This window comes from Bombyx mandarina, chromosome 15 (genome assembly GCF_030267445.1).
Source record: "Bombyx mandarina strain Sakado chromosome 15, ASM3026744v2".
NCBI lineage: Eukaryota > Metazoa > Arthropoda > Insecta > Lepidoptera > Bombycidae > Bombyx > Bombyx mandarina.
In genome coordinates, this window is record NC_143221.1 from 17,281,374 (window position 1) to 17,309,104 (window position 27,731).

The 27,731-nt window shown below is 39.1% G+C and overlaps 1 protein-coding gene across 3 annotated transcripts in view; it reads left to right on the forward strand.

Annotated features, from left to right (window-relative positions):
• The window catches only part of ich (zinc finger protein ichor), a 43,905-nt gene extending 31,307 nt beyond the window's left edge, over window positions 1-12,598 (forward strand). For all 3 annotated transcript variants that reach the window (XM_028187216.2, XM_089733079.1, XM_089733080.1), the window contains exon 3: window positions 8,780-12,598. In XM_028187216.2, the coding sequence (XP_028043017.1) occupies window positions 8,859-10,241 (1,383 nt within the window). In that variant the 5' untranslated portion in view covers window positions 8,780-8,858 and the 3' untranslated portion in view covers window positions 10,242-12,598. The remainder of the gene's footprint in view (window positions 1-8,779) is intronic.
• Window positions 12,599-27,731: the final 15,133 nt, after the last annotated feature.

Genomic DNA, 27,731 nt, shown 5'->3' on the forward strand with positions numbered 1-27,731 from the left:
TGAGAAATTCCAAGAAATAGGGTTCATTAAAACAATTCTGAACTGCATATTGTTTGTATGCATGATTTTATAACGACAAACGTTTTCTGTTCCACATTTGCATAGGTTTTATTTTAGAAAATAAATAAAATAAATTCTCATGTTGTATTTGTTATTTTAGTTATGTGTTATTTGTTCTACATACACTTATCACTTTTTATTATTATTGTCATTATCCTCTCGCAGGTCTGCTGGAAGAGATTTCTCAAAGAAATAAGCAGTGCCTTTGTACATAATTTTCCTATTACTCAGTACTGTGTCTTGTTTTCTGTGTGTACATAAATAAATAAATAAAAATAAATAAATAAATTTGGGAATTTCGAAATGTGGAAATTACACAATGGGAGCTACAAAAAAAATTGCGCCTCTCTCTGCTCACGGGTAATAGACGACCACGATTATATAAACATGAACATCACCACTTTTCCGTATGTAAATATTATCTATATATTAATACGCGAAGCAAAAACTTTGTACCCCTATTTACGAAAATTGCTCTGATCAACTCAAACCGGAGTGGTGCTAACACTGGCCCTAGCAAGAGCAGTGCTTCGCAGAATCTACCACCGGATCGGAAACGCGACCCACTGAGAAGATCCGGCGAGAAACTCAGTGGGCTGTGTCTGTGAGTTAATTCGCTTGTCGAGCCCTTCGTCGCAAGCGACGGATTCGACCAGGGCGGTGACCAGTGCTTGTGGTACCTAAAAGCACCGTTAATGGATCAGGAGGATCCGTAATGGCGTGTTTTGGGCGACGTCGACTGTTTACCATTCGGTCTACAGGATCGGGTATGTAATTTCCAGCGGCCACGAAAAAAGGGTTCTCATGTAGTGCCCTCTTCTCGAAATGGGAAGCCCCGTGAGCTCACCTACACATCAAGGAGAAGTTAATATATCCTCTCAAGGCTATCATCATAGGTAGAGAAAAAAAAAGTTAACAGTTCGACAAATATTTACAAAGGTTGAAACGGGCCGCCGCAAAAACCATTGGAAACGGGTGAAAACAATTTTAACTGTACTTTTATTATTTTATAGATCAGTTAAACGAAAATCGTTTTATTGTTCGCCGAACCTTTGTCTTGATGCTTACGGATTTTATGGACGTAATGTTTCGAATTTACTGGGTGTCGTTGTTTTGTATAATTAAACCTGGGGAGGTAGTAGAGAATCTGGGTTCTCTTCATTTATTCTACCCGATTTCAATTGTTTTGTTTTTCAAATATAACAGAAAATTAGTCAAAAGCGGCGGTATTTTGAAATGCAACATTTCCTACTTATTTAAAAAAAAAATATTTTATTGTTTTTTTTTTCATTCCACTATTAAGACCTATTGTGAGGACAGGGAAACCTCTATTTGTGTGCGGCGCTGATGAGCCGACATCAATGGTTCTTGGTCATGTCGGTCACAAAACAACCATTAGTTACGATCTTAGTTCGTTTTATAGAATAGTAAGAACCACTATCGAGGGAGATTTAGGAGAGCTAAAACTTTTTATGTCTCTAATACACCTAAGAGGAGTAAATGGAGTGTATTTTTTTCTAGACACTAAGTTAGTTAGTTAAGATAAGACACTAAGTTATGCACTATAATTTTGAAAAATAATAAGAGAAAGAAACGCCAATTTAATTAAAATAAATATTAAAATCGTCCACGGAAACATTACGATTTCACTTTTACAATAAATCTTTTTATAAATCGCATTAATCCGATCTGTTGAGGTCGGATTAACTGGGTAAGTCACGCGACCCACTGACCGACTAGTCGGTCCGGACCTCAACAACTACGTTGTCACAGAAAAAAAAATCAAAGAAACTTATCACGAAAATTAATTTTTGGGTCGAACCCACACGAGGCGCCCGTATCGAAAAATTGTCGCTTGACGACAGAGACAAAAAGCGCTCACTCCAACGAGAGTGAAAGAGATAGGCTCACTCGGAACAGGGCCGTCTAACGGTATTGCCGACGAAGTGTGTCAGTGGCGTAAGGCGATACTCACAGGCGACAGGTCGTAAGCGACGTTGTTGTCGTGATTCAAATAGCAACCTTGACCCATGGGCGCACGTTCGGAAGCCGGCCGACAGAGAACCGGTTTTCGATTTTCACGGTGCTGATTCACTAGAATGGTTCGCTTCTGTTTGATCGCTCGAGCACGAGTTTAAAACCTACCTCAAGAATTGAATGCGGATGTGAACTAGCAGTAGGGCGGCTAGCCCACGCCGGCTCGTCTGACTCTGCAGCGACGCCATCACGCGACCCGGACTGAGGGTAAACGAAGACCAAAGTTCGAATCTACACTATGCAAATTGGTTCTTCTTAGAACGTGGTGGTAGGACCTTTTGTGAGTCCGCGCGGGTAGGTACCACCACCCCGCCTAGTTCTGCCGTGAAGCAGTAATGCGTTTCGGTTTGAAGGGCGGGGCAGCCGTTGTAACTATACTGAGATCTTAGAAATGATATCTCGAGGTGGGTGGCGCATTTACGTCGTAGATGTCTATGGGCTCAAGTAACCACTTAACACCAGGTGGGGTGTAAGCTCGTCTACCCATCTAAGCAATAAAAAAAACGTTCTTGGGGCTCTATTAGATTAATATTTAACAAAATTTATCAACGGTGCCTTCGTATCAATTACAACTTGACATCTGACCTCTAATGCCCAAGTTGCTATAGTTGAGACTTCGAACTGTTATCTGAAGTTTGAAGACGACACTTTATTTGTGTTTCTATGCTGCAATGAGGCTGACCTTAAGCTAGCCTATATTCAATTCCAATAAATGTATGGCTTCATAAAAGCCCTTAATGAAATTTAAAGTCCAGGGATATCATGATGAAGTCGGGAAACCTTCGTGCAATACAAATAGAGCCCGCCCATATTTTTTGGATTTACCGTTCCACTTATATCTGCCGCAGAGCAGTCCGAACCAGCTAAAACCAGTACAATCCAGATCATATCAGTGAGTGGCGGCATTTGCGAAGCGATTTTGATGGGCTTGGCTAACCACTAACCACCAGATATGCCTACCCGCCTAGCGCAACAAATCATTCTTGTCGTACGTGATATTTGGCTCAACGTTCGCGTCCCACTGACTGCTTAAGATTAACCGAAAAAAGGCGACTTTCACTCATTTCTACAAACTCTGAGAGTAATTTTGAGCTGCAAAATGTGGCCAGTTGCTGGCAGGCGGTACCCGTAGGCGCACATACACACACCGCGTCTACTGCGGCGATACACAAATGTGGGCAGGTCTTCTATTTCCTCATACATCTAAAAATATAGTCTTCTTATATGTCTTTCGATAGACGACGGTCAATTCGGGACACTGACTTTGTATTTCGAAATGTTGGGTAGGGTCATGGGACAATGCTAATTTATTATAATAAAGTTTGCATGTTTGAGGCTTACCGTCATTTCTTTTCTTACTTTATCGTGGAAGTCGTTCAGGAACTTGTGTCAAGTAGGTATATCCTCAGAAAAATGGGCACCCGTCTGTAGGATCTGCTCAACGGCTAATTAAGTTATTCGAGACACAGGAATTAGGATTTGAGTTGAGGCAACAACTTGGCATCTGACGTTAGCTTGGCATAGGTACCGTTTTCACTTTATCCATCGAAAAATAATCAGCTTATTGTCATAGTTAGTGGCGTGGCGGCCACGTAAGACGAAGTATCGTCACATATTAAAACAACGTCACCAAATCATTTTGAATATGGTAGTTGAAAATTATTTTCTCTGGACAAAGACGGACTTGGCCCAATGACTCTTGAAGGGTTAATTCACTGAGCCGTTGGATTGAGTCCAAGCTGTACGTATATCATTTAATAATTCGCTTTTTATCAGTATGGATGGGTGATAATACCTTAACCCTGGAGCGAAGGGATTATCGGAGCTCGTAAACACAGCACATGCCTATAAGTTCCACCTTGAGGTAAGTCGAGTGCTGAATTACTTTATCCTACTCCTCGAACCGTAATATATGCTAGGTTCGCTGCGTAAATAGTCAGGACGGTGCGGTGGTATCAACACGTGTGCTACTAGGCCTGTGAAAATTTCGAAAACATTGCAAGCATCCTGTGGTTTGTTTACAAGATGTTAATGCTTCGTCATTAAAAATTAAAAACCCGTAATAATATCTTGAACACCCTGTGAGGTTTTTTGTTGTGTGCGTGTTTGTGATAAAAAAAATTATATTTCGTACATATATCATTAATTCTGAAGCTAGTTTCAACTTCAACTGTATTTTATGAAGTTTATTTTTATTTTATCAGACTAGTTGTACACTAACTGAACATGAATAAGCCTACGAATAGATTGACGGATTGATGTCTGTATTATTTTTATTGCTCTTGTACGAGCATACGGCCAGCCTCATGGTGAGTGTTTACCATCGCCCATGGACTTCAGCAATGCGAGGGGCAGAGTCGAGCCGCTGTTAAATTTTATTTATTAACTTTCAAGCTCGTCAGCTTAATGAACCCAAAGTAATGTAATTATTTTTAAAAATGTACCATATTTGAAAATATTTGCGAGTCTTTAAATATCGTGGTGGGTGAGAGATATTTCGTCCAGAATTGTCGCAGCGGTCACGTTCGGAATGCAATTCGATATTGCAAATAGATTTTTTTGTTATTCGTTTCGAACCAATGTTTTCTTGCGACATGCGGTCCCAGGGCTGCCACAGTCCGAGTTTAGGATACGGACACAAGAAATGTTGGATTGTTTTATATGAGACTAGCTTTTTCCCGCGACTCCGTCCCCGTAGAATAGTTACTTTGGCATAACGCTAAATTTTACCCCCCACTTCATTTACGTAGAAAGTGAAAATATTTTGAAACATTCTTTATTGGTGTTCTTATCTTAGCGTGATGTTATACAGCTTATAGCCTTCCTCGATAAATGGGCTATCTAACACTGACAGAAATTTTCAAATCGGACCAGTAGTTCCTAAGAATAGCGCGTTCAAACAAACAAACAAACTCTTCAGCTTTATAATATTAGTATAGATAATCAAAATTTAAAAAGGTTGCTGGTGTCTATGAGTGACGGTAACCATTGACCACCAAATAAGACTTATGCTCGTGTGCCTATTAAAGCAAGAAAAAAAACACACGTCTATACGGTATTAAGGCGAATGGTCACCGTGGCTCATTAAAGTTAGCAATAAGGTGTCCTTAATTCCATTATTTGTTTCGGACATTCTCTCCTCTTTGCGTCGTATCCTCAATTATATTGAAATAATAAAACCTACACCATTGCCGTAATAAAGACGACAGGTCAATGTAGCGCTTATTTTAATGCAGCTTAACTTTTTAAGTTATAGTCCGCAGCTGCAGTGGCAGGCAGTTGAGTGAGAAAGTAGAGGAAGGAACTGAGTGAATGTATTCAATTAACTACAAAAAGGTTTTAACACTTAATTGATATCATCGACTACCTTATTTTTTTGCAAATTAATCATTTGCTCTAGTTTGATGCGGAGGGCAGTCAATGCTTACAAACCCTGCGGACCAAATGGTAAACATTCGACGTCGTCCTAAGCACGTCATTTTGGATCCTTCCGATACACTAACGGTGGTTTTAGGGTACCACATGCACCGGTCACCGTTCTCGTCGAACCTGTGGCTTGCGACGAAGGACTCGACGAGTAAATTTACCCATAGACACAGCCCACTGAGTTTCTCGTCGGATCTTCTCAGTGAGTCGCGTTTCCGATCCGGTGGTAGATTCTGCGAAGCACTGCTCGTGCTAGGGCTAGTGTTAGCAACGTCATCAGGTTTGAACCCCGTCAGCTCATCTACTTGTTAGGTTACGCTAACATAACCTCTAAAGACTATCAGCTTAGGAAGTTAAATACTGAAACGAATTAAGGTTTTATCGTGTGAGGGTCAGCCCTGAGTCCCGCCCCGGCTTCGGGCCGACGACCCGCGCAATCGGGCTTCACAAGATATTTTGCGAAAACCCCTCAAGGACGCGCACTTGGCAGCCGAGACCAATCATGCCTTTTATAATGACGTTTTTTTTCTTCTGATATTTATAACGCAAACTATTGCGTGCAGTGTTGGCTAACACAATGCGTGCAGTTTACGATTGTTTTTTTTATATTATACTACAATATTAGCTAAATAAGTCAACGAACTTTGGCTAAGAATTGCGATTTTCTTTAAGCTAAGGTCGAAGGAGGTTATTGCAACTTTGTTATTAAAAATTGTAGTGAAACCTTATGGGATAGGACAAAGTCGCCAGAGCTCTCCCATCGGAGTAGAACTGTATATAAAAAGGTTGAAGCTTATCTAAGCTTTTTATTGTAGTGCTTACAAAAGCTGTTTTAAGTTAGAAATTGGTAGATATGAGTATTACCCTTACAATTGATTAGTTTATTACGTGTCTCAAGGAGAATAGCATTCAGGTTCAATAATCACTTGAAATAGAAGAAATCGTGGGACCTGGGGATGGAGTGGCTTGTCATTATCAGAGCGTGCTCACGAACTATATACTTAATAAAACAATCAGTATATGTTATTAATTCACTAATTGCATATTGTTTTACGTTAACGTAGCCTATAACTAGTAGCCGAGAGCGGTCTCTGAGCACCTTTTTTTTCCTACCTAAGCTGATAGCCTTGAGAGACCATATCAGCGTAACCTTAACTAGTAGGTGAGCTCACAGGGCTCAAACCGGAGTGATGCTAACACTGGCCCTAGCAAGAGCAGGGCTTCGCAGAATCTTCCACCGTATCGGAAACGCGACCCACTGAGAAGATCCGGCGTGAAACTCAGTGGGCTGTGTCTATGGGTTAATTCGCTCGTCGAGCCCTTCGTCGCATGCGACGGGTTCGACGAGGACAGTGACCGGCCTGAGCACCCTGTATTTATTCTTCTTTTATGTCAAGTAAATATTATGTCACAGTGTAAAAATATATCAATTTCTTCTGTTCTAAACCCGTAACACTGTTGTTCAACTAAGAAACCGTACCGGTCATTTCCTTTAAGGTAGATTGTTGATTGAATATTTATGTAATGATGATATCGTGTTTGTTCGTCACACGTTTTTGAAATACACTGGGTTTTGACTGCTGATTAGTTAAAGTTACAACTTAAATTAAATGCTGTAATCTTAAATGACACGTGCGTACAGGAAACACATCATGAATACTCCACTCTGAGATATATAGGTGGAGCCTTAGCAGCCTTAGAATGTAGGTTGTTCCGCAGAAACATTTTGTATATGAATTCTCTCGTGGTAGAAATGGGTCGGGCGGTGGTGCTTCCCCATACGTATGTACTTACTGTCATGTAATCAAGTTTAAGCGCGAAACAACGATTAAACAAAGCATTTGAAATTCGGACTTATGGTTTTGGCTCTTGCCATCACTAGACACCTAGAAAAAAAATTTTTTTTTAAACCTTTACTTAAGGAGATTATGTACTTTGTGACTATGCCACTTCATTGTGCAACAAAAGAGAGTAACAAAATAGTTATCTATACTAATATTATAAAGAGGAAAGATATGTTTGTTTGTTTGTTTCGAATAGGCTCCGAAACTACTGGACCGATTTGAAAAATTATTTTTCCATTAGAAGCCGACATTGTCCCTGATGAACATAGGCTACTTTTTTTATTATTTTTTTATTTTATTTATTTGGTTTCATGTGTGTTTTAATGTTTCCGAAGCGAAGCGAGGGCGGGTCGCTAGTATAAAAAATAAAGGAAACTATTATCGTCTCTGAAGGCCCACCAAAACTATTTTATAAAGTGACTTAGCCATTTCGGATTCCGGAAAGGCTAATACGTAATTTACACCTTCAACTTGTCGAAAATCTGTATGTTTTGCAAATAATTGTTGTCTCAAATAATCGTTCCGAGCTCACTCCATCATAATGTGAAAAGCATCTTCCACTACATCACAAACTGAGCCCTTGGGATCAGGAGCCTTCCCCGTTAAATGAGCAAATTTATTGCGTGGGATGTGCCCGGAATGAAGTCTGAAGAAAAATCTTAAGGGCCAATTAAACGACTAAAACCATAGTAATATTTCAATGTAAGTTTTCAAAGTAAAAAACGAAAAAAAAAAGCAAATTGTTTGTCAGTGGGTGTAAATGTGGCGCGTGCCAGCACGGATAGCCGGCGGTGCGCGACGACCGCCGCTGCTGGCTCTGATTGCACATCACTCGCCATTTTGGTATAACAACAACCGAACAACAGACCAACTGATCTTAGATGTCGATATTTTCTGCGGTTGCCAAAATTTACTGATTCGTTCGGTGTCAATGCTTTACCCATTTACCAAATCAAGCCGAGACAGTTTATTGTATACAATTAGGGAATATGTAAGCGAGCTATAAAACAGTATTCAGCACGTGGTGAATTGTTTGTTACTCTAACGTTTTGTTTGCTACTAAAGTTTGTTTACCTCTTGTGAGTCCGCGCGGGTAGGTGCCACCGCCCTGCCTATTTCTGCCGTGAAGCAATAATGCGTTTCGGTCTGAAGGGTAGGGTAGCCGTTGTAACTATACTGAGATCTTAGAACTTATATCTCACGGTGGGTGGTGCATTTACATTGTAGATGTCTATGGGCTTCAGTAACCACTTAACACCAGGTGGGCTGTGAGCTCGTCCATCCATATAAGCAATAAAAAAAACCTTGCTGATGTCCACGAGCGATGACCAATTACTATAAGGTGGGCCGTGAGCCTGTCCGCCCGTCTTTGATAAAGAATTTATTATAAATGAAGAATGCATTTGTTTCAGGTAGTGCAACAGAGTGGCGGCGTCCAAGTATGGCAGTGGTGGGCTGTCAGTCGGCTCCGGCGTGTCGGTGAGGCGCGGCATGAAGTGCGCGGGGGTGGCGGGGGCCGGTGCCTCCGACGACCTGCTGCTCAGCGGCTGCTGGCTCGACCCCAAGCTGGAGGCATCCTCGCCGCCACCCGCCTGCCACGACCTCATAGACTCCTTACTAGCTCCTCCACCTTTAGCCGAGCTCAAACCTCTGCCCCCCTTCACCGGCTACACTGGCCATCTCTCCATCAACGGCATCTCTGGCCATCATTTCCACGCCATCGCTCAACGCCTTCCGGAGGAGAACAATAATTACCCCACTCAGAGCGGCTACGGGACTGACCACGACGTAGTTTCTTCGTCGACGTGCGCAGCCGACGCAGAGCCTCCCGATTTGGAGGACGTCAAGCCTTTCTTGGAGCCGCAGGACACGAAACCTTTTTCGGAATCATCGGGACCCGGTGCGCCTGATTCCTGTGCGGCGTCCTGCTCCCCTCCTGCTAAGCTTTTCGAAGACAATCACAAACAAGACATGTACGATATTAGCTCGATAGAAGACATTGCGGCCATCATCGGGTCGGCGATAGCGGACACGACTGTCCCTAATCAGCCCGAGGATCCCGACCGGAATGACTCTCGAGATAGCTGGATGGACATCGACGCCCTGATATCGGGCGCCTGCAGCCAGCACGGCGACAAGATAGTCCCACACGATCTCTCCGAATTCGGTCTACCGAGTTCACCCCCGGCTGCGCCGCACAGTCACAATACGAACATAGATTTTCCATGCAAAAACCAAGACTTCAAAAGTGATTTCCTGCAAAAGAATTTGAACGCAGGCTCGACGCTTCAGACGCTGCTAACTCACGGCTACATGCCTCTACTACATAATAGGCTGCAGAACGGACCTCCGGTGAAACAAGAGGCGCCCAGTTCGACCAGCTACGGCATGGACGTAATATCGACATCGTCGCCTCCCGGGAATGCCGTGTCCACGACGGACGGGGTCAGCGGGCTCTTGAACGGTCGATACGCATCGCACTATGCACTAGGTCTGAAATCGGACGGCCTGTGCAGTCCGGATCGCATCATCGGATACCCTCACGCGCACACAACGACATCCTCAACGTCAAGTAAAAAAAGAAGTCGCGCGAAAGCAAAGCAGGGCAACAACGGCAATAACATACACGGCACATCGTTGGCTTTCCCCTCCGCGACCGCCGCCGAGCTGAGCGGTTTGTTAGGTAAAGAGAAGCCCGTCCATCGTTGCGGCATCTGCAATCGAGGCTTCCTGAACAAATCGAATATTAAGGTGCATCTCCGCACCCACACGGGGGAGAAGCCGTTCAGATGCGATGTATGCGCTAAAGCGTTCAGACAGAAAGCGCACTTGATCAAACATCAGCAGATACACAAGAGGATCGGGAGAGACTGACGCGCTCCGTCGCTTGTGTCGGCTCAAAAAGCATTTAATGTGTGCGTGCGTGTGTGTGTGTGTGGCCCTGCGTAATGACTACATTCCGTATACATAGTTTAAGGGTTATCCACGTATTATACATTAGTTTTAAGGTCAAGTGCAATGTTAACTAGTTTTAAGACTCTCCAGAATTTTATTTGTAGATTATTTGTTCATAATTAGTTTTTTTTAATCTACTATTTTCGTTCATTCCATTTTATTGAGTTGTTTAGTCCTCGTTAATGATAATGATATTATTACGTTTATATATTTAGTTATTTAGGACGTTCGGGCTAGAACGACGATCGCTATACATTCGGAATTATGCGATTAAAAATATATGCTACTTATAATTCTTCTATATGAATTACTCCGATTACCTACTTATAGTCAGATTATTGATTAATAAATAAAAATATATGTATTATATTATTAGGTACTTAATTAATATAAATAAAATATGACAAAGCGAACGAGGCTAAAACTATATTTCTAAAACATGTTTATTTTCATTTTTCATTCATTTAGTTATTTAGTAATCATTTCGTATTTTCATCCATTTTTGCATATCCAATCCGATACAATATGGAGGTATGAGTGCATTTAAGTTATAAATAAATAAAACTAAAGACGGACCAAGCTAGGAATTCCTATTGTGTCATGTGCAAATATCCCGTTGGTATACAAATTATTTTTATAAAATTAAATGAAATCTAATATACCCTTTGTCCATAGCTGAGACGTAGACACAGATCTGATAAACAAAATGCCTTAGTTACTTTTATCATACTGTTCTCTTCAAACAACTATCTGAACGTATCTAGTTTGATCAGTTAAAAATACATTTATTTGCATTATTTGTGACCAATCATTCCTGGCTACGTTTAGTCAGTACTTGTTGTAATAATTTTACGTCACATTGGATTTTGACTTATTGAAATAGCTGTATCACTCACGGTAAAAGAATCGGTATTTTTAAACACTTTATACAGAGCCGAGTCTAATGTGAATTGGTATAAATAATTCCCAAGTTTTCTTTGAGAATCAAATAATATGACACATGTGTAACTAGCAAAATGTAATATAAAAATAAACAACAGAATACATCCTTAGGCTTAAATTAATGGAATCTCAATAAAAATAATGCAATGGTGCTAATACCCGAGTGATATCAAAATAACTTGTCTTATGAAAAGTCGAAGAGACTTGATACGTTACTGTATTCAAAATGAGACCTGGGATCGCTCACGAAAGCTCATGTTTAGCAGCATTAAATGGCGACGGCTGATTCAAAATGGTCTGCTCTGGTCTATGATTGATATTTTTAAGAGAAACAAATTGACAAATCTTCATCTGAATGAGGTTAGGTTGACATGTTTGAGCGTGCTATCATCTCACAGAGAACCAATCCGCGTAGAGTTTTTGAATGTTTTTTGGGTTAACGTTTCTCCTCTATCGCACAGGTTTTCTAGTTTTACAGGGCCACTCGATGTCGGATTGGACAGGTTGAGCCGCGGGACACAACTAGTGTAGTATGTTTTATCATGATCTATTTACAATTGTTATTATTCGTTCATATAAGCCAGTGTATATTCTATATACTTTTGTTTAATTGGAGCATTAAATGACTTATTTTCTAAAATACTCTTGGTTTTGTAGAACTCAAATCGTCTGAAACATTAAAAGGTCGTATGTTGAACTTGTAATAGAGAAAAGATAAACTTTATGTGTGAGGAAATTAAGATATTTTTTTCTGTGTACGACAGCCGATGTACTTATTGATCTGTTTTTTTTTCTCATTTAATACTCAATTGTAGTTCCTCTTTTATTTAAAAACGTACTTCAAAAGAAGACTACTATAAATATTATAGTTTTATTGTATTTTTTAGAATTCAATAACTTTTTGTTCCGATTTAAGAATAATGTAGCCGACACAATAAAGCCTTTTTATGTTTTATTAAATTAATTAAAATATAAATTCACTATTACGACTTTATTCTAAATTAATTTTATGGAAACGGGAAATTCCATTTCTTTTCCTTTGTCACGGTAATAAGTATCATTAGACGGAGAAATTATTTTTATGTGACGAATTTAAAATACCGAAAGATTCTAATTGATTATATGTAGTTTAAATCTAACAGCACAGAATCTAATTATAATTGCTAGTTTACTGAAATCAGACAATCGGTTCCTCAAGTCTATGCTCGTCTAGTGCATGTTTTGTTAAGTGCGGCGTAGCTAGGTTAGCAAAAGAACTATTTATGTCTTGAAGAAAGATATTGTATCTTCCAGCTACTTCCTTTTTACTGGTGGTAGGACCTCTCGTGAGTCCGCACGGGTAGGTACCACCACCCTGCCTATTTCTACCGTGAAGCAGTAATGCGTTTCCGTTTGAAGGGTGGGGCTGCCGTTGTAACTATACGTTTGCGGTAGACAGCGGCTTGGCTCTGCCCCTGGCATTGCTGAAGTCCATGGGCGACGGTAACCACTCACCATCAGGTGGGCCGTATGCTAGTCTACCTACAAGGGCAATAAAAAAAACCGGAGACCTTAGAACTTATATCTCAAGGTGGGTGGCGCATTTACGTTCTGGATGTCTATGGGCTCCAGTAACCACTTAACACCAGGTGGGCTGTGAGCTCTTCCACCCATCTAAGCAAAAAAAAAAGTTAATAAGTGTACGTTGTGGATGTACTGGAACCGACTTTAGTGGATCCTTAGTGCTCAGTGCGAGATGTTTTACTTCGTATAGCTTCCCTTCGTTTGCCACTAGGGGCGCCTTTCCAACTTCATACAAATTTGATTTAACTTTTATGCGATCGAGAAGTTAAAAAACTCACACTGATATCGTTTACTGATCTACGTAAAAGTGAACAGAAAATAACAATTATTTTTAGTACTAATGCGCTACACATACATACTCATAGAGTCGTGCACGCGATTCGGCGGAACTGCGTCCGGGAAGCGAACGGAATATAAAAACAGTAAAACACGGCCACAATAAGGCCCGGTTGCGTAACGAATTAACTAATTAATCGAATTCGCTATTGCGAACGTCCAAGTCTAGATAGGTTAAGGACTATCTTCAAGTTAATTACTTGTTGCATAGACAGACAGACATTTGTTTCGTTCGTACAAAATAACTGTCGGAAATCACAGTATTCACATTGTACATTTTCCTGATTTATGTGTCGCTCGCATGTGTGAATCAAAATTGAATATGTAGACAATTAAAATCACGTGTCAAACGAAAACTGTTAGATGGAGAACTAACGTTACAGAAGATTAAAATCGCAACTCAACACAAGCTCACATTACATCACAATCTTATTCGAACACCATCTCGTAACATTTAATTTTAGTGGTCTTGTAACCTTAGTTAAACCAAACATACATTAATCACATTCCCATTAAAATGTAAATACATCAGTAGAATTATTCAAAACATTACTAATTCATCACAAATCTGCAATATACATTAACAATCATCACACTGTCACTACTACAATATCATAGAGTGCCTATCTTATTTCATTGCTCTAACTATAACTAAATAATTAATTAACAATTTATTTCGTAAGCACATTTGTCATATCATTATCACTCTATTTTAATTCATTTCCTCTGTGTCAATACAAAACCATGACAATATAAATAGAGTAAATATTTCTTGACACAATGATGAAGAACAAAATCGCAATATAAATTCTCGTTATTATAAAGTCCAGAACAGGTAGTATGAAAAAACGCTGCGCTTGAAACACCGCTGTAACCGCAGCGGCACACCGTGGGCTAAACGCGCGACTGTGAAACGCTTCAACGAATTAGAAAATAAATCTAACTTTTTTTCTCATAATGTGTACCTTGGAAAGTATGTTTGCATTGTTTTAATACTTTCTCCGGTGCACAAAAATCTTGAAAATTATTATATTTCTGGCCTAGTTGTCAATTGCGTCGTTCTTGAAAATGAACTAGAGAGAATCGTTTATCATCCGAGTACTCTGAAGACTTCAATTAAAATAATCTTGAAAAGTAACTCTTAAAAAACGGATTGGCTCCGAAAATAAATGACTATTATACAAATACATGTTGTTAAATCTACAAATTTTTCTTTCTTGAAAAAAATATATTAGTGTTTCACACGCTGCGTTTCCCACGACACATGTGTATAGTTCTTAATAAAAGTACCTTTTACGTTATAAGCGTGTTAGTACGTAAGTATTTATTGATATTATTAATTATTATTATAGGATTATTATTATTGTATAGCCTTCCATTAGTTCAGTATAAGTACACAGGACGCGATACTGAGAATTTGCGTAATATGTATGTTATATATTTTTGAGAAGTTATTATTGTATAATTTTAATTTTTTACATTTAGTTTTGTAAATTTATGTAAAATAAATTGAGATTCTTTTTGTTAAAATTTATTTTGTTTTTTGTTTTACGTCAGATGAACCTTGTTGGACGAATAAGTGAAAAGTTTTGACTTGGATTTTTTATGTGTAAAGAAGATACTAATAACATTTCAAAAGGATTTTTAAAAGAATGTCGGAAGAATAAATGAATATAAACACATAAAATAAATCTTTTTGCGGTAGTGATGTCAACTGTGATGATTTCAAAGGACAGTCGAGTTCTCAACGAATTCTGAGTTGAGCATGAGGCAGAGTTAAGAAAACTGACAATTCGGTAATCAAGACTTAAAGTGGCGAGAGGGATGCTCTCAGTATTCATGATATTATGTATTCTGCTCAGCACGTAGCTTACAGAGGCGGTTATTTTCAAAACAGCAACTCCATGTGTGTGACTTGTGTCCACTCAAAGGGCTTCGTATCTTGAATTTATGCCGTAAATGGTATTGTTGCTTGGTAACTATGTATATGTAGACATATTTAAAACAATAATTGCTTCTCGGTGTCCACGAATACAAAACTATTCAAACCGCATTGGATAAAATACATAAATGGCGAAGATCAAACCGTTTTAATCATTTGTTCACACAAGGTGTGTGCGTAATCAATGAAATAACAATAAAATTTCACATTACTGATGATATTTGCACGTAAGTAAAAACAAACATGCGTTTTCTAAGCGTCGCTCGATGGAGGTCACAAACAAAGGCGAGACCTCGCACAAGTTCACACATTCGTATGACGCGGCCACGTACGGAAGAAAGTCGGATATGAAAACTCTAGTAACGTCAACAAGACAGAATTACTCGTAAATGTAAACTATACATTTTAGGGATGCGCTCTTTCCTATGTAGAATCTATATATTAATACATGAAGCAAAAACTTTGTACCCCTTTTTACGCAAATTGCGCAGACGGAAGAGTATGAAATTTCCCAAACTTATATAATATATGGAGGAGTGCAGAATGCTAATATTTTTTTTTAATTATGCATTAATAATACATTAAATCAATAAAAAAAGCATTACACACACTACCATGTGTTTGACACACACCCATATATATATAGCCTTTATTTACTGTCAAACTTTTGTCATTGTTTAAGTCTGTGGTTTTAAAACTGTCGCCATAAATAAAAAAGTCTGTGGTCAAATTGAGAATAGATTAATATTGTTTATCTTTATTAATATTTGTCTATAGTGTAGTTTTGGCGAAATCTGTGATTATAGAAGTATGATAGTCTTTGACAATAAAAACTTAATAATAGATACTAGATGAAACTAGCGGCTATATCCAGGTGAGTTTAGATATGTTGAAGATAAGACGAGCCCTGATTGGTGGATGGCATTAATCTTTACTTTTATGTCGTTTTCGAAGAGACCAACATATATACGAAACAATATAATACAATTTAAATACAGCCCTGTGAAACAAATAAATACCTTCGCATTAAAACACATCCGTGCAAACGCGACACGAACACACGAATAATGTCGCGTAACAACAACACACAGGCGCACAGTACAGACAGCAAAATAATATTCTAATTTATTCGAAAAAAAAAATTGTACTCAAAATGTTATTACGTATTACTAATGTGCACTTTTAGATATTTCAAACGATACTGCTTATCGATTTTGGTGGGTAACGTTTATGAGGTTGAAATCTCAATATAATGTAACGATTATCCCATCCTTAAAGCACATGATTACTCTATGCATGAGATAGGCAGGATGATGGTAACTACCCATGTAAAGAATATGAGAAGAAAAGAAAAGAAGATGTTACAGAATTATCGACACTTATATGTATAAAACAATGCTTTCTTCATTAACCACCTGAAAATCGAGAATGACCCCAGCGTCAATGTCGCGATGACTGAGTTCACGTCATAAGGTATAGATAAACTGATACATTGTAATGATATGCTCCTTGTATCGAACAATAGTACTCTCAAGCTCGAAATTTTGTATTCAGTCTTAGAGCCGCCATAATTGTTTCTTAATAATCAATTAAACATTCTAGTCAATTTTGCAATAATGGTAATTAACAAGAGTTTGTAACGGCGCTTTATATAATTGTTTGGACACAGACAAACAGTGTTGTGACATAAGATTAGATACTTTTACTCAAACGCAACTCCCTAAAAAAACCTACGTTATTTAATTAGTTACAATAACAGAGGTCGTTGCCGACCGTACAGTCGCGGAGAGATTCTTTCCACAACCCACTTACATAGAGAGCCGAAGATTTCACCGCGTCGTTATAGACACGCTGCTAACTACGGGCTTGTGGTTTATTGATACAATGTCAGCGAAGGTAGATGAGCATTCAGCCCAACTGACGATGAGTGGTCGCAGTGATATAATGTTGTTAAACTGTCAATCCAAATCGTTTTTTTTTTCAAAAACACTACATCCGCCTTACGATGGCAGCGAGCGACAATAAATGCACACACATTTATTTAGATCCAGTATGTGTGACTATGTTATGGTTAATAGCTACTATACTACTACTATAGTACTTAACTTTATCGGAGTGTGCCATCAAATCGCTAAGTTTCTACAATTGTGCAACTACACAGCGTAACATAAACCCGCAGACGTACACCATCCCGGCTATGAATGATGGGGTCAGCTGTTACAAGATTGAATTGAGACTATCTCCGGTACTTAGATGAGGCGCTTAGACGAGGCGCGAGTTCGTCCACCTATCTAACTTTTTCCCCTACTTAATCGTTGGTTGCCTAAGGGGATACTCCAAATATTCTCGGTCTGTATGTGAGAGCTTATGGGCTCAATCAGAGAATTTGCTAACACTGGGCCCTTTTTCCTATTAATGCCAAGTATTTAAATGACTTTCATAATTAAGTAAACGGGCAAAAAAATTTTTTTTTTCGTGTATTGATTATTTTATTGGTTTCTTTCAAGATAGCTATTTGGCTGTGTCCTTGGGATTGCTGGCATTCATGAGCGGCAGTGGCCGTATGCTTGTATGCTTATAATGGCAAATATAATAGAAATTAATAACCGTTCAGTTTGTAGCAAGTACTGTTTATGGGAATTGGTTACTTGCCATATAGGAAACAGGTGTACGATTTAGGAAACACAAACCATATAAGACATAATTAATCAAATTTTTTTTTGAGGATACTCCTTAGAAACCTTTTTCGGGATTGACAATTTTGAGTGAGCGTCTCAAATTAAACCCCGACCCATGGGTATGGTAGTGGCTTTTTAGAAATTTACGAGCCCTATATAAAGTCCAGAGATATTTCTACGAGAAGACCACTACGTATGTACCTTGAGACGGGAGCTCGACAGTATGATGGTATGAGGCTGGGCGGTATGCTGTAAACCATACGGGCTCACAAAACGCAACATCACAATAAAAATGATGTGCGAATTCATATAAGCGATGGTACCGCGTATGCCGTCTGTTCGTCTGACAACGTAAGCGCTCAATAAGGAGGCCACGGCAACCTTTGCAAAGTTCGTGCGAAGATCAAGTGAAATGCAAGTCAAGAACCGACGCGACGCCGTATACTTGAACTTGTGTCTTGACCTTACTACCTTGCTACCCAAGCTGCGAGAGCTAGCGTTTTAATTTATTAAATATTTTCTTTAATTTTCGACCACAAACTGTCTTTTGAAGTGAAAACTTCTTTAGAATCGTTGTGATTTCAAACCGGATGCAACGGCAAAAACGACAGGTAAGAGACACAAATATAAAAATGTGTAGGATGAAGCCAGCAAAGAATGAGACAGAAATATACATACTATTTAATACAGCGCCATCTGTGAGATTTTTTAATACTAACGTGTGTATGAAAGCTCTTGTAGTGAATTTTAATTTAGGATTATACGTGAAATTAAAATATCAATTCACAGAGGGCGCTACCTTACAATTATTTACTAATCACAAAATTTTACATATACTTAAGACGTTTAGGATAATAGTATTTTAATTTTGGAAGGTTTCACTTCTACCACGTGTGAATTGCACACATTTTGTTTTTTTTTTATTGCCGTATAGGCAGACGAGCATACGGCCCACCTGATGGTGAGTGGTTACCGTCGCTCATGGACGTCAGCAATGCCAGGGGCAGAGCCAAGCCGCTGCCTACCAAACGAAAAAACTGAAAAAAATTGTCTGAACTGCGTAAAGTTCTTTCGTTGCAATATTAACTCTCTGCCAACCAAAATCACGTATGAACAAACTTCACACTATATGTAATTATTTCAGATTAACACAAGGCGTGCTGTCGTCTTGTACTACGTCACACTATATGTAATTATTTCAAATTAACACAAGGCGTGCTGTCGTCTTGTCCTACGAAGTCTTGAATCTGCGATCTCTTAATTGACTGATGCTTTCGTGTCGCTGGACCAATACCATGATTTATGGTTAATTAATTTACAAAAATAAAGAATTAACATAATGAAATGCAGCGAAAGTTCTAAGACCGCAAAGAAAGTTTCAAACGAAATAATATAAGTTTTTATCCCATTTCTACCTTTACAAATGCCGGATTTTTTGGTTGACCTTTCAAAATTTGCATATGTATGTATTGAGAAATGATGAGCTTTTTCCGATGTGTCACTTGATTGTGATTCATCTTTTAATCTCAAAAACATTATAAGTTTCAATTCAAATATACTAGATGTCGTGCACAGGATTTTTTAAATAGCATTTTGTGTTTTAATTCGTCAATACTTCTATAAATCAGCCATCACGGTGAAACTGAATTCATAAAGTTTAGTGATACAAAATAGTCACTACTGTTGCCCATGGTCATCAGCTATATTAGGGATCCAGCCTGATTACAGACTACGAGTTAGTTCTTGTCTAATATCGTTTGAAGAAGGGTTATAGTGCTAAGCTACCCCATGTAGATCATTACATAGTTATTCTAATAGGCATAATGAAATAATGCGTTCTCGTTTGAAAACCTTTCGCTTTTAAATCGACAATAAGATTTAAGCTGCAACTATTGATTCGAATTTTGACGTTTATATAGATCGTAGAATTTAGCGTTAGTCTGCCTATGTACGCTACGAAAGATCTACTATACCGACGTTTGTTTTAGCAATATTACTAAGATGGTGCATTGTGAGTTTGCGCAGTTAAATACCGTTATAGTCCCTATTAACGCGTCTAAAAATCATTTAATACCACATAGGATTTGAGCTGATATTTCCGAGTAGTCCAATTGAACTTTTTTTAATTTTGTGAAATCAATACAAAAATTATCATATTAAATCGCTTTACGTTCTGTTTTAGACCAACGTACGACCTCACAGACACAAATTCTAGGTTAACATGATTAATTACACAGATTTGAATATCGTGAGCGTTCTCCGGCATGACCGAGTCGGAGTTGCATTTAGATTAACGTTTTTTTAATTAAGCCATTGCCATGAACTTTTGTACCGACAGCGAAAAAATGAAACTTCTTAATTTCGATCGAATTTTGATAAAAGGAAACAATTGATCAAACATTTTTTTTATTTCTCCGTGATTCCACATAGTACCCTACACGTGTGATGGTAGTGCTGTGGATGCTTATTAATAAAAAAACGAATAGAGATGGCCTCCGTACGTATGTATGTCGTACGTATGTATGTACGTATGTACGTACGTATGTATGTATGTCTTCTTTTGTTTTTGTAAAGAATATCTTTTTAAACTAGAGCTCAGTAATGCACTTGCTATTACTTCAGAATAAACATGACAGATATGGATGTGGAGTCTCAGTACAACTGTAGCTCGTGCCGTTTAAAACATACGAAGTTTTGAGCTGTAAGCATTTGTGAGCACGCATTGTGAGTAAATTAAATCGAACATATATCCGTATATTATAAATGTTAACGAATGAATTAGGTCATGTAAGTATCCGCTATCGGTAGAGTTGCTCTAAATTATTTAAGTCAACTTGAAAAATTGTCAAAATCTATCTACAACCTTGACCATGACATCAACACTTCCGTTTGTAAAGCAGTGCCGTGTTAGAGCGAGACGGAGCAAGTAATTGGAGTAGTTCGAGCGGGACGGCGATACGAGAAAGTGTGCCACTGACCCACTTTGCGAAGACATCCGTAAACATGCGATTTGTTGCGTGAGAATGCGTTTTGTGCTCACAAACAGTTTGATGCTTATAAAATCGTAAACCTTAATAAATACGGTTAGAATTCATTAATATAAAATAAAACTTCAAGTCTGCACCTTATCTACTACTAGCGACCCGTCCTCGCTTCGCTTCGGAAACTGTAATTTATTATTAATTTCTCCACTATTTAATGGATGTTATTATACGTATAAACCTTCCTCTTCAATCACTCTATCTATTAAAAAAAACCGCATCAAAATCCGTTGCGTAGTTTTAAAGATTTAAGCATACATATGGACAGACTGATATAGGGACAGAGAAAGCGACTTTGTTTTATACTATGTAGTGATGGTAACAACTATAATCATGACTATATTTATTTTGTGCGTTTATTCCGTGATGGCTACCGTCACAGTAGAAGAAGAATGATACCCTTTGTTCACGATTCAATATACCGAAACACAAGCTGTAGGTCTGCACTAAATATGTAGTAGAAGATTTCAGATTATACACACCAGGCTTGTACAATTATTAACCGTTATTTATCTTTCAAAATATAAACTCAGGTAGGTTGGAATAACCGTAATGCATGTACAAATTGCAACAGAAATAAGGACATTAATACCATCGTGGATTTTGTGGGCAGCGTTGTAGTAATGTAAAAACTGTTTCTTGTACCGTTTTTATTTGCCATGTAGGTGAGTGTTTTGGTGAGATGTGCCTCTTACGGGAAATATGGCGAGAATTTATCGTGAGTGTAGATTTAGGAACTCGTTATTTTGGGCAGCGGGTTTGGAAATAAATAATTAAAAAAAATATCTCGTTTTTTATTTAATGTTGAAGCATATTGTATGTAGAATGTATATATTTCCATGTTCATATTTCGACTTTCTTCATCATTATTCATGTAGTTTGACCGTTCTATGGTTCCAAGCCAACGTTTCTCTGCCATCCCCAATACCACAAAAAAGACGTACCTATTAATTATTTACGTCTAACGTCTCCAATCTTACTTTTAATTTGCCTGCTGTGTCTATTGTCAAAAATACTTTTGTTTCAAGTTTCAATAAACCTATACACTTTTTAATGCGTCGAACAATTGTGAGATAAATTTATTTTAACATGAATTTTTGCCTATTTCTCTTTTGTTTTAAATGAGTAATAAAGCCCAGAGAAAATATCAAATGTACCTAAGTGGAGAAAAATAACGTGGCTTAAAGTTTATCAAAAAAGTTTTATGCACTAACCTATATAGCAAGTAAATCTCTGTAGGTGTGTGGTATCCGTCAAAAATTGCACCGCCCCATGTCTTTCAGAGATTGTGGTACATAGACGTTAAGGAATTCCCGGCGAAAAGGGCAGCAATGCTCTCTGAGTATTAAACCAGAGTACAGTGATGGCACCCATAGACACAACCCACTGAGTTTCTCGCTGGATCTTCTCAGTGGGTCGCGTTTCCGATCCGGTGGTAGATTCTGTGAAGCACTGCTCTAGCTAGGGCCAGTGATAGCAACACCTCCTGGTTTGGGCCCCGACCTCACCTACACGTTAGGGTAACGCTGATATAGCTTCTCAAGGCTATCAGCATAGGTAGGAAAAAAAAGTGATAGTATTGGGTGACTCGTGTTGTGAGTTCGTATGGGTAGGTACCGCCATCCTGCCTATTTCTGCTGCGTTAATGCGTTCCAGATGGAAGGGTGGAATAGCCGTAATGTAATGAATTGAAACTTGCCCGCACTTCGACCTCACGTCCCAAGATGTGTGCCACTATATCCTTTGTGTCTTTAAATATATGTAAATAAATAAAAATTACAAAAAAAGAAAAGGATAAAATGGTAATAAAGTTTAAAAGTAAAAGTCTTGGAGTTTTCTATAAACTATAATACTTTAAATTTATATGCTGGCCTCGTTAGCTATGCTTCTGGTAATGCTGATGTTCAAAAGCATCAGAGGCCACTCTTCATCATGCGAATCCAATGCTGTTCAGCCACTTCAACACGCCAGCCTTAGTAAATGTTAGCAATTAACAAATGTGGTAGGACCTCTTCTGAGTCCGCGAGGGTAGGTACCATTACCCTTCCTATTTCTGCCTTGAAGCAGTAATTCATTTCGATTTGAAGGGTGGAGCAGCCGTTGTAACTATACTTGAGACCTTAGATCTTATATCTTAGGGTGGGTGGCGCATTTGCGTGGTAGATGTCTATGGGCTCCAGTAACCACTTAACACCAGGTAGCCTGTGAGCTCGTCCACCCATCTAAGCAATAAATATACAAAATGTTAAAGATTTTTGTTATTCTGGGCCTAATTCGTGCCGAGTTCATACTCGTCTTGTTTGTGTATTTCTCACTCAGTCAAAAACAGGCAGCTAAACCTCCCGATAACCATAAACCTCATTTGACGGTCCTGAATACGTAAGATCAAGGTTCGTTGATAATCAAAAGCCGTATTCCGTCGAGCTGCACTTGTTTCGTGATGCGCGTTACAACCGGCGTGCCACATACGAGCGGACAGCGTTTCGCCAATAACTGTGTCAGACTTTGCAGGGCGAGAGTGAATGCGGGTACAGTTAGACGCCATGACTTTTACTTTCCTACCCCGCCCCGCCCCGCCTCGCTCCTCCCCGCGCCTCTACGTGCGTTTCATTTGCATTTTACCTCTTGTGTTTTATGCTGGCCTGGTACTAGGCAAATGTTTTTAGAATTGGACTTTGGCATGCCAACACATAGACTGAGAAGATAGAAGCCTCCATTACTTTAAAATACGGTTATCTGATTTTCCACAGAAATAAGATACTTTAAATTTGTATAATATTGTATGGAAATTCTAGTTTTTAATAATAATAATGCAATCTAGCTGTTATTAGGAATCACTACTTTATTAATAAGTCCAATATACAGTTTTACCAACAGCCTAGTAATAGTGACACAGCAAAAGCACGCTAAAACTTGAACATTAATTGTTGAACATAAAAAATTCAGAAATTCTACGCTTCAAACTAAAACGCAAGTTGCAGCCGATTTAATCAGAACGGCGACTTAGACAGAGCTCTAAGCCAGAAGAGACTTTGATTTCATGTTTAGCCTACTTAATGCAATAAATAAATAATATACCCTCAGGACACTGTTTTGAGCTCTCTGGAGGCACATGATTTTGATTTATACTGGCTGTCGACCACAGTTGGATTCCATACGTCCAGATGAGTTTTATTATTGAGCAATACACTCTTAGCTTGTTGGATAGGGATAAGGCAGCCTGTCTACCGAGAAGCCAGAGTAGGTTTTCAAATCTAATGTTAATTTCGTTACGCTTCGTTTTGATGTGGTCTTTCCATGTCATCCTTCGGTCCAAGTGAAATCCAAGGTACTTAACACAGGTTGATTGCGTCAATGTATCGTGGCTGAGTTTGACTGGAGGACAAGTATCACATCTTAGGGTAAATGTGATGTGAGAATTGGGGGCGCTTGCTTTTATGCGCCACTTGGTCAGCTAAGTGCTAGTGACATCGAGCTGGGTTTGCAACAGTCTGGTCACTTCATTAGGATCACAGCTACAACTGAGGAAGGCTGCATCATCGGCAAAGGTTGCTACCGCTTACAACACAAATCAAATACAATACAAAATACAAATAAATGATGAGGTTAATCTCACCCCACCTGAGTAGGTCCGTGATCGCCCTTGGTGGGTGGAAAGTGAAGCGCTTCTAGTGAAACTGGAAATATATTCGGACCACCTAATCCTTCATTCATAAAAAAGTATGTAATACAAAAAAAATATATGGTATTTGAACTGAACATCTGAATCGGCTCAGTCAAGGCACATCGCATGCACCGGGCGACTTATCCTTTAGGCCACGACAGCTTCGAACCTTTAAAACTAAATTAGAGGCACAGATGACTGACATTTGTACCTACAGTGCTTACTTTTATACACTTTCCTTACATATATTATGTTGTGTAGGTACTATACAATGAAAATAAAGAAATCTATAAATTATATCGTTCGAGTGACGCTACTTTCATTACAACGAAGTTTATGTTTAAACGAAGGTTGTAAAACGGTAATAAACCAAGTAAGCTTTTTATTTATTGCATAGATAGGTTGGTAGGCTAACGGTCCTTGTGGTGTTAAGTGGTTATTGAAATCCATGTCCCACCTTTCCAACCAGAATTTTAAGTACAAAACCATAAACAAATGTTTGCAGTTTAGTAATAATATTTGTGAGTATGCAACGAATAGTGTAGCTTCTTTCGTAGTCAGTTTCCTTGTGCTTCACGGGTCAACATATTTTCCGTTGCATTCATTACATTGCGCGCTAACGTCATTGATTAAATGAAGTGGCTGTGTTGAAGTTTGAGCTGAAAGTGGTGCAATAATATAACCATTTTTTATTGACCTTGTAGGCAAACGACCATTACCACGGATGGTGAGTTGTGACCGTCGCCCGTCGACTTCAGTAATGCCAAAGGCAGAGCCAAGCTGCTGCCTAGCTGCCATTTTTTGCAGTTAAAGTACTTTAATAAAGTGGAAATTACTAGATAATTTAACCTAATCTAAAACAGCCCGCGCTTCGATCTAGCATGATGCACAGCACATCTGAAGCAGTCTGTGGGAGAGGGGATCCTTTCGGGCGGAGCGCTTGTCTCCCTGCCCCCACCGGGCGCAAAACCAACGGTTTTCGGCGTCAAGGCGGTCAAGGCGGTCCCTTCTCGGTAGTTCTTGCGTGATGTTAAGACAAATGCAATAAAATGCCATTTCACCAGTTTAGACGTATGTATCAGACCAGAGAACTTTTAAGGCAAAAAAAAAGAAACTAGTGGCTCCTCCGGCTTGGCACGAGTCCGTCGGGATAGCGTTCTGAAAGCACACAACAGAAGTTACACATATTTATATTAATTATTCCTGAAATGGTTGCTTCTTCGTTTCAAATTGACGACAGGAACATTCAACCCCTAATTCACTCACAAGGCAAAATTTTGCCAAACCCCGAAATAATTTCTAACCAGAAGCCGGTATATGAAACTTCGTGATTCTTACTTAGAAAATGACGGGCGTCTTTACAAACGCTCATCCCTGACTTTACCTCAGTAGGGATGAAATTTAAAAAAATCGTTACAACATAAAAGGCATGTACTGCCAAAAATTCAAGATTTTCCAATTTTTTTTTGTTTCTTAGATGTGTGGACGACCTCACAGTCCACCTGGTGTTAAGTGGTTACTGGAGCCCATAGACATCTATAACGTAAATGCGCCACACACCTTGAGATATAAGTTCTAAGGTCTCAGTATAGTTACAACGGCTGCCCCACCCTTCAAACCGAAACGCGTTACTGCTTCACGGCAGAAATAGGCAGGGCGGTGCTATCTACCCGTGCGGACTCACAAGAGGTCCTACCACCAGTATATATTTTTACTATTATTATGATGAATATAGTGAAAAATAAACTTCACACATTCTTAGCATTCTCAGGTATGTTTCGTACACACACATGGGCGAGGCACGTGCGCGCGCGTCCGAGTCTAGATTCTAGATATCGCACGTAGCACCTGACTCGCGTAGTGAAGTCTGAACGTGGACGAACTCGCGAACAAACAGCTGATTTCGTAATTAGGGGCACTGCACTCATTGTTGTGACGTTTTCGGAACCGGATGTGGCTTTTAGTTCGCGCTGACTGTAGCAACGTATTTATACTGTCAATGGCATGGCAAGAGAGCAACGGTTGTGTTTTTGTATTGCTAGTCCGTTTATTTATTTATTTTACTACAAAGAGAACCAACAGCCAACTAACATAGTATAATAAAAAACCAATTAAAGGTCCTCACCAATATAAACAAATTAAAACACTAGAAAAAAAACATAGAAACAAAAAAAAGAATCAGCAAGCAAGAAACAACATAAGCAAAGGAGGAATACAACAGACTAATTTAAATGTACACTTATAAATAAATGTCACAAATTTATAAAAATCAGTTGGGCTACACATCACCTGCACATGGCCTCGCACCCTTCGTCCCGTCATCCCCTAGAAAAAACGGGCACTAAGCTGACGTCTCAAAGTGTTTTGCAGCAGAGCTTTTAGCGTCTAAATTAACAAACGAGCTTGAGTTACGGACTCATTCCGCCTTAAGTCGCCTCATCTTGTCACCTTGTCACGAGATAACAAGATGAGACCATCTGCTTCTATCTTGATTTTTTTTTGCCTATCTAGTCCTGGTAGCCTCGAGGAGTTACGCTAGCTTCAACAGCGTGTAGGCAAGTTCATATGTCTCAATCTGAGGTCCTGATAAACTAGTTATTAGTAAATATAACTTGTGCACCTAGGCATGTGACTCCCAATCGGAACTAATTACATATGAGCTATTGTTAGAGATGCCACTCTTATCATTTTAATTTTATCATCGCACCACCCGCCGCAGCAGTCGGGATTCCTCCCTGCGTTTGTCCACAGTCTCTTTTCAAAGATAATTTTGCCTCAATTATCGGCTTTAGCTTGAATCGCCCTCCGTAATATTTTGTAGCATTATAGCATGTTCGTCTTGAAATGAAGTTTGACATAGATCGGCAGTGGCATACAGCCTCTTGACTGCACATCTCCACCAGCGCCGCTGACTATTTACTAACAGGTGGGCCTGCATGTTTGATATCGAGGGCTGTTGTATAAACAAGGTTTGTTCAATTAAATTTGACTCCCAGAAAACTAAACCGACTAAAAAGGGGAAAGGTACTCACAAAATGCTTGTTATCCTGATATTGTTTGTGGCCTTCTGTCCCCGGGGCACTGTTCTGGATTGCTGGAGTTTAAGACACACGGATATAACTTTTTTTTTTTTATCCTACCTAAGCTGATAGCCCTAGGGGCTATGTCAGCGTAACCCTAACTTTAGTAGGTGAGCTCACGGGGCTCAAACCTGATGACGTTGCTAACACGAACCCTAGCAAG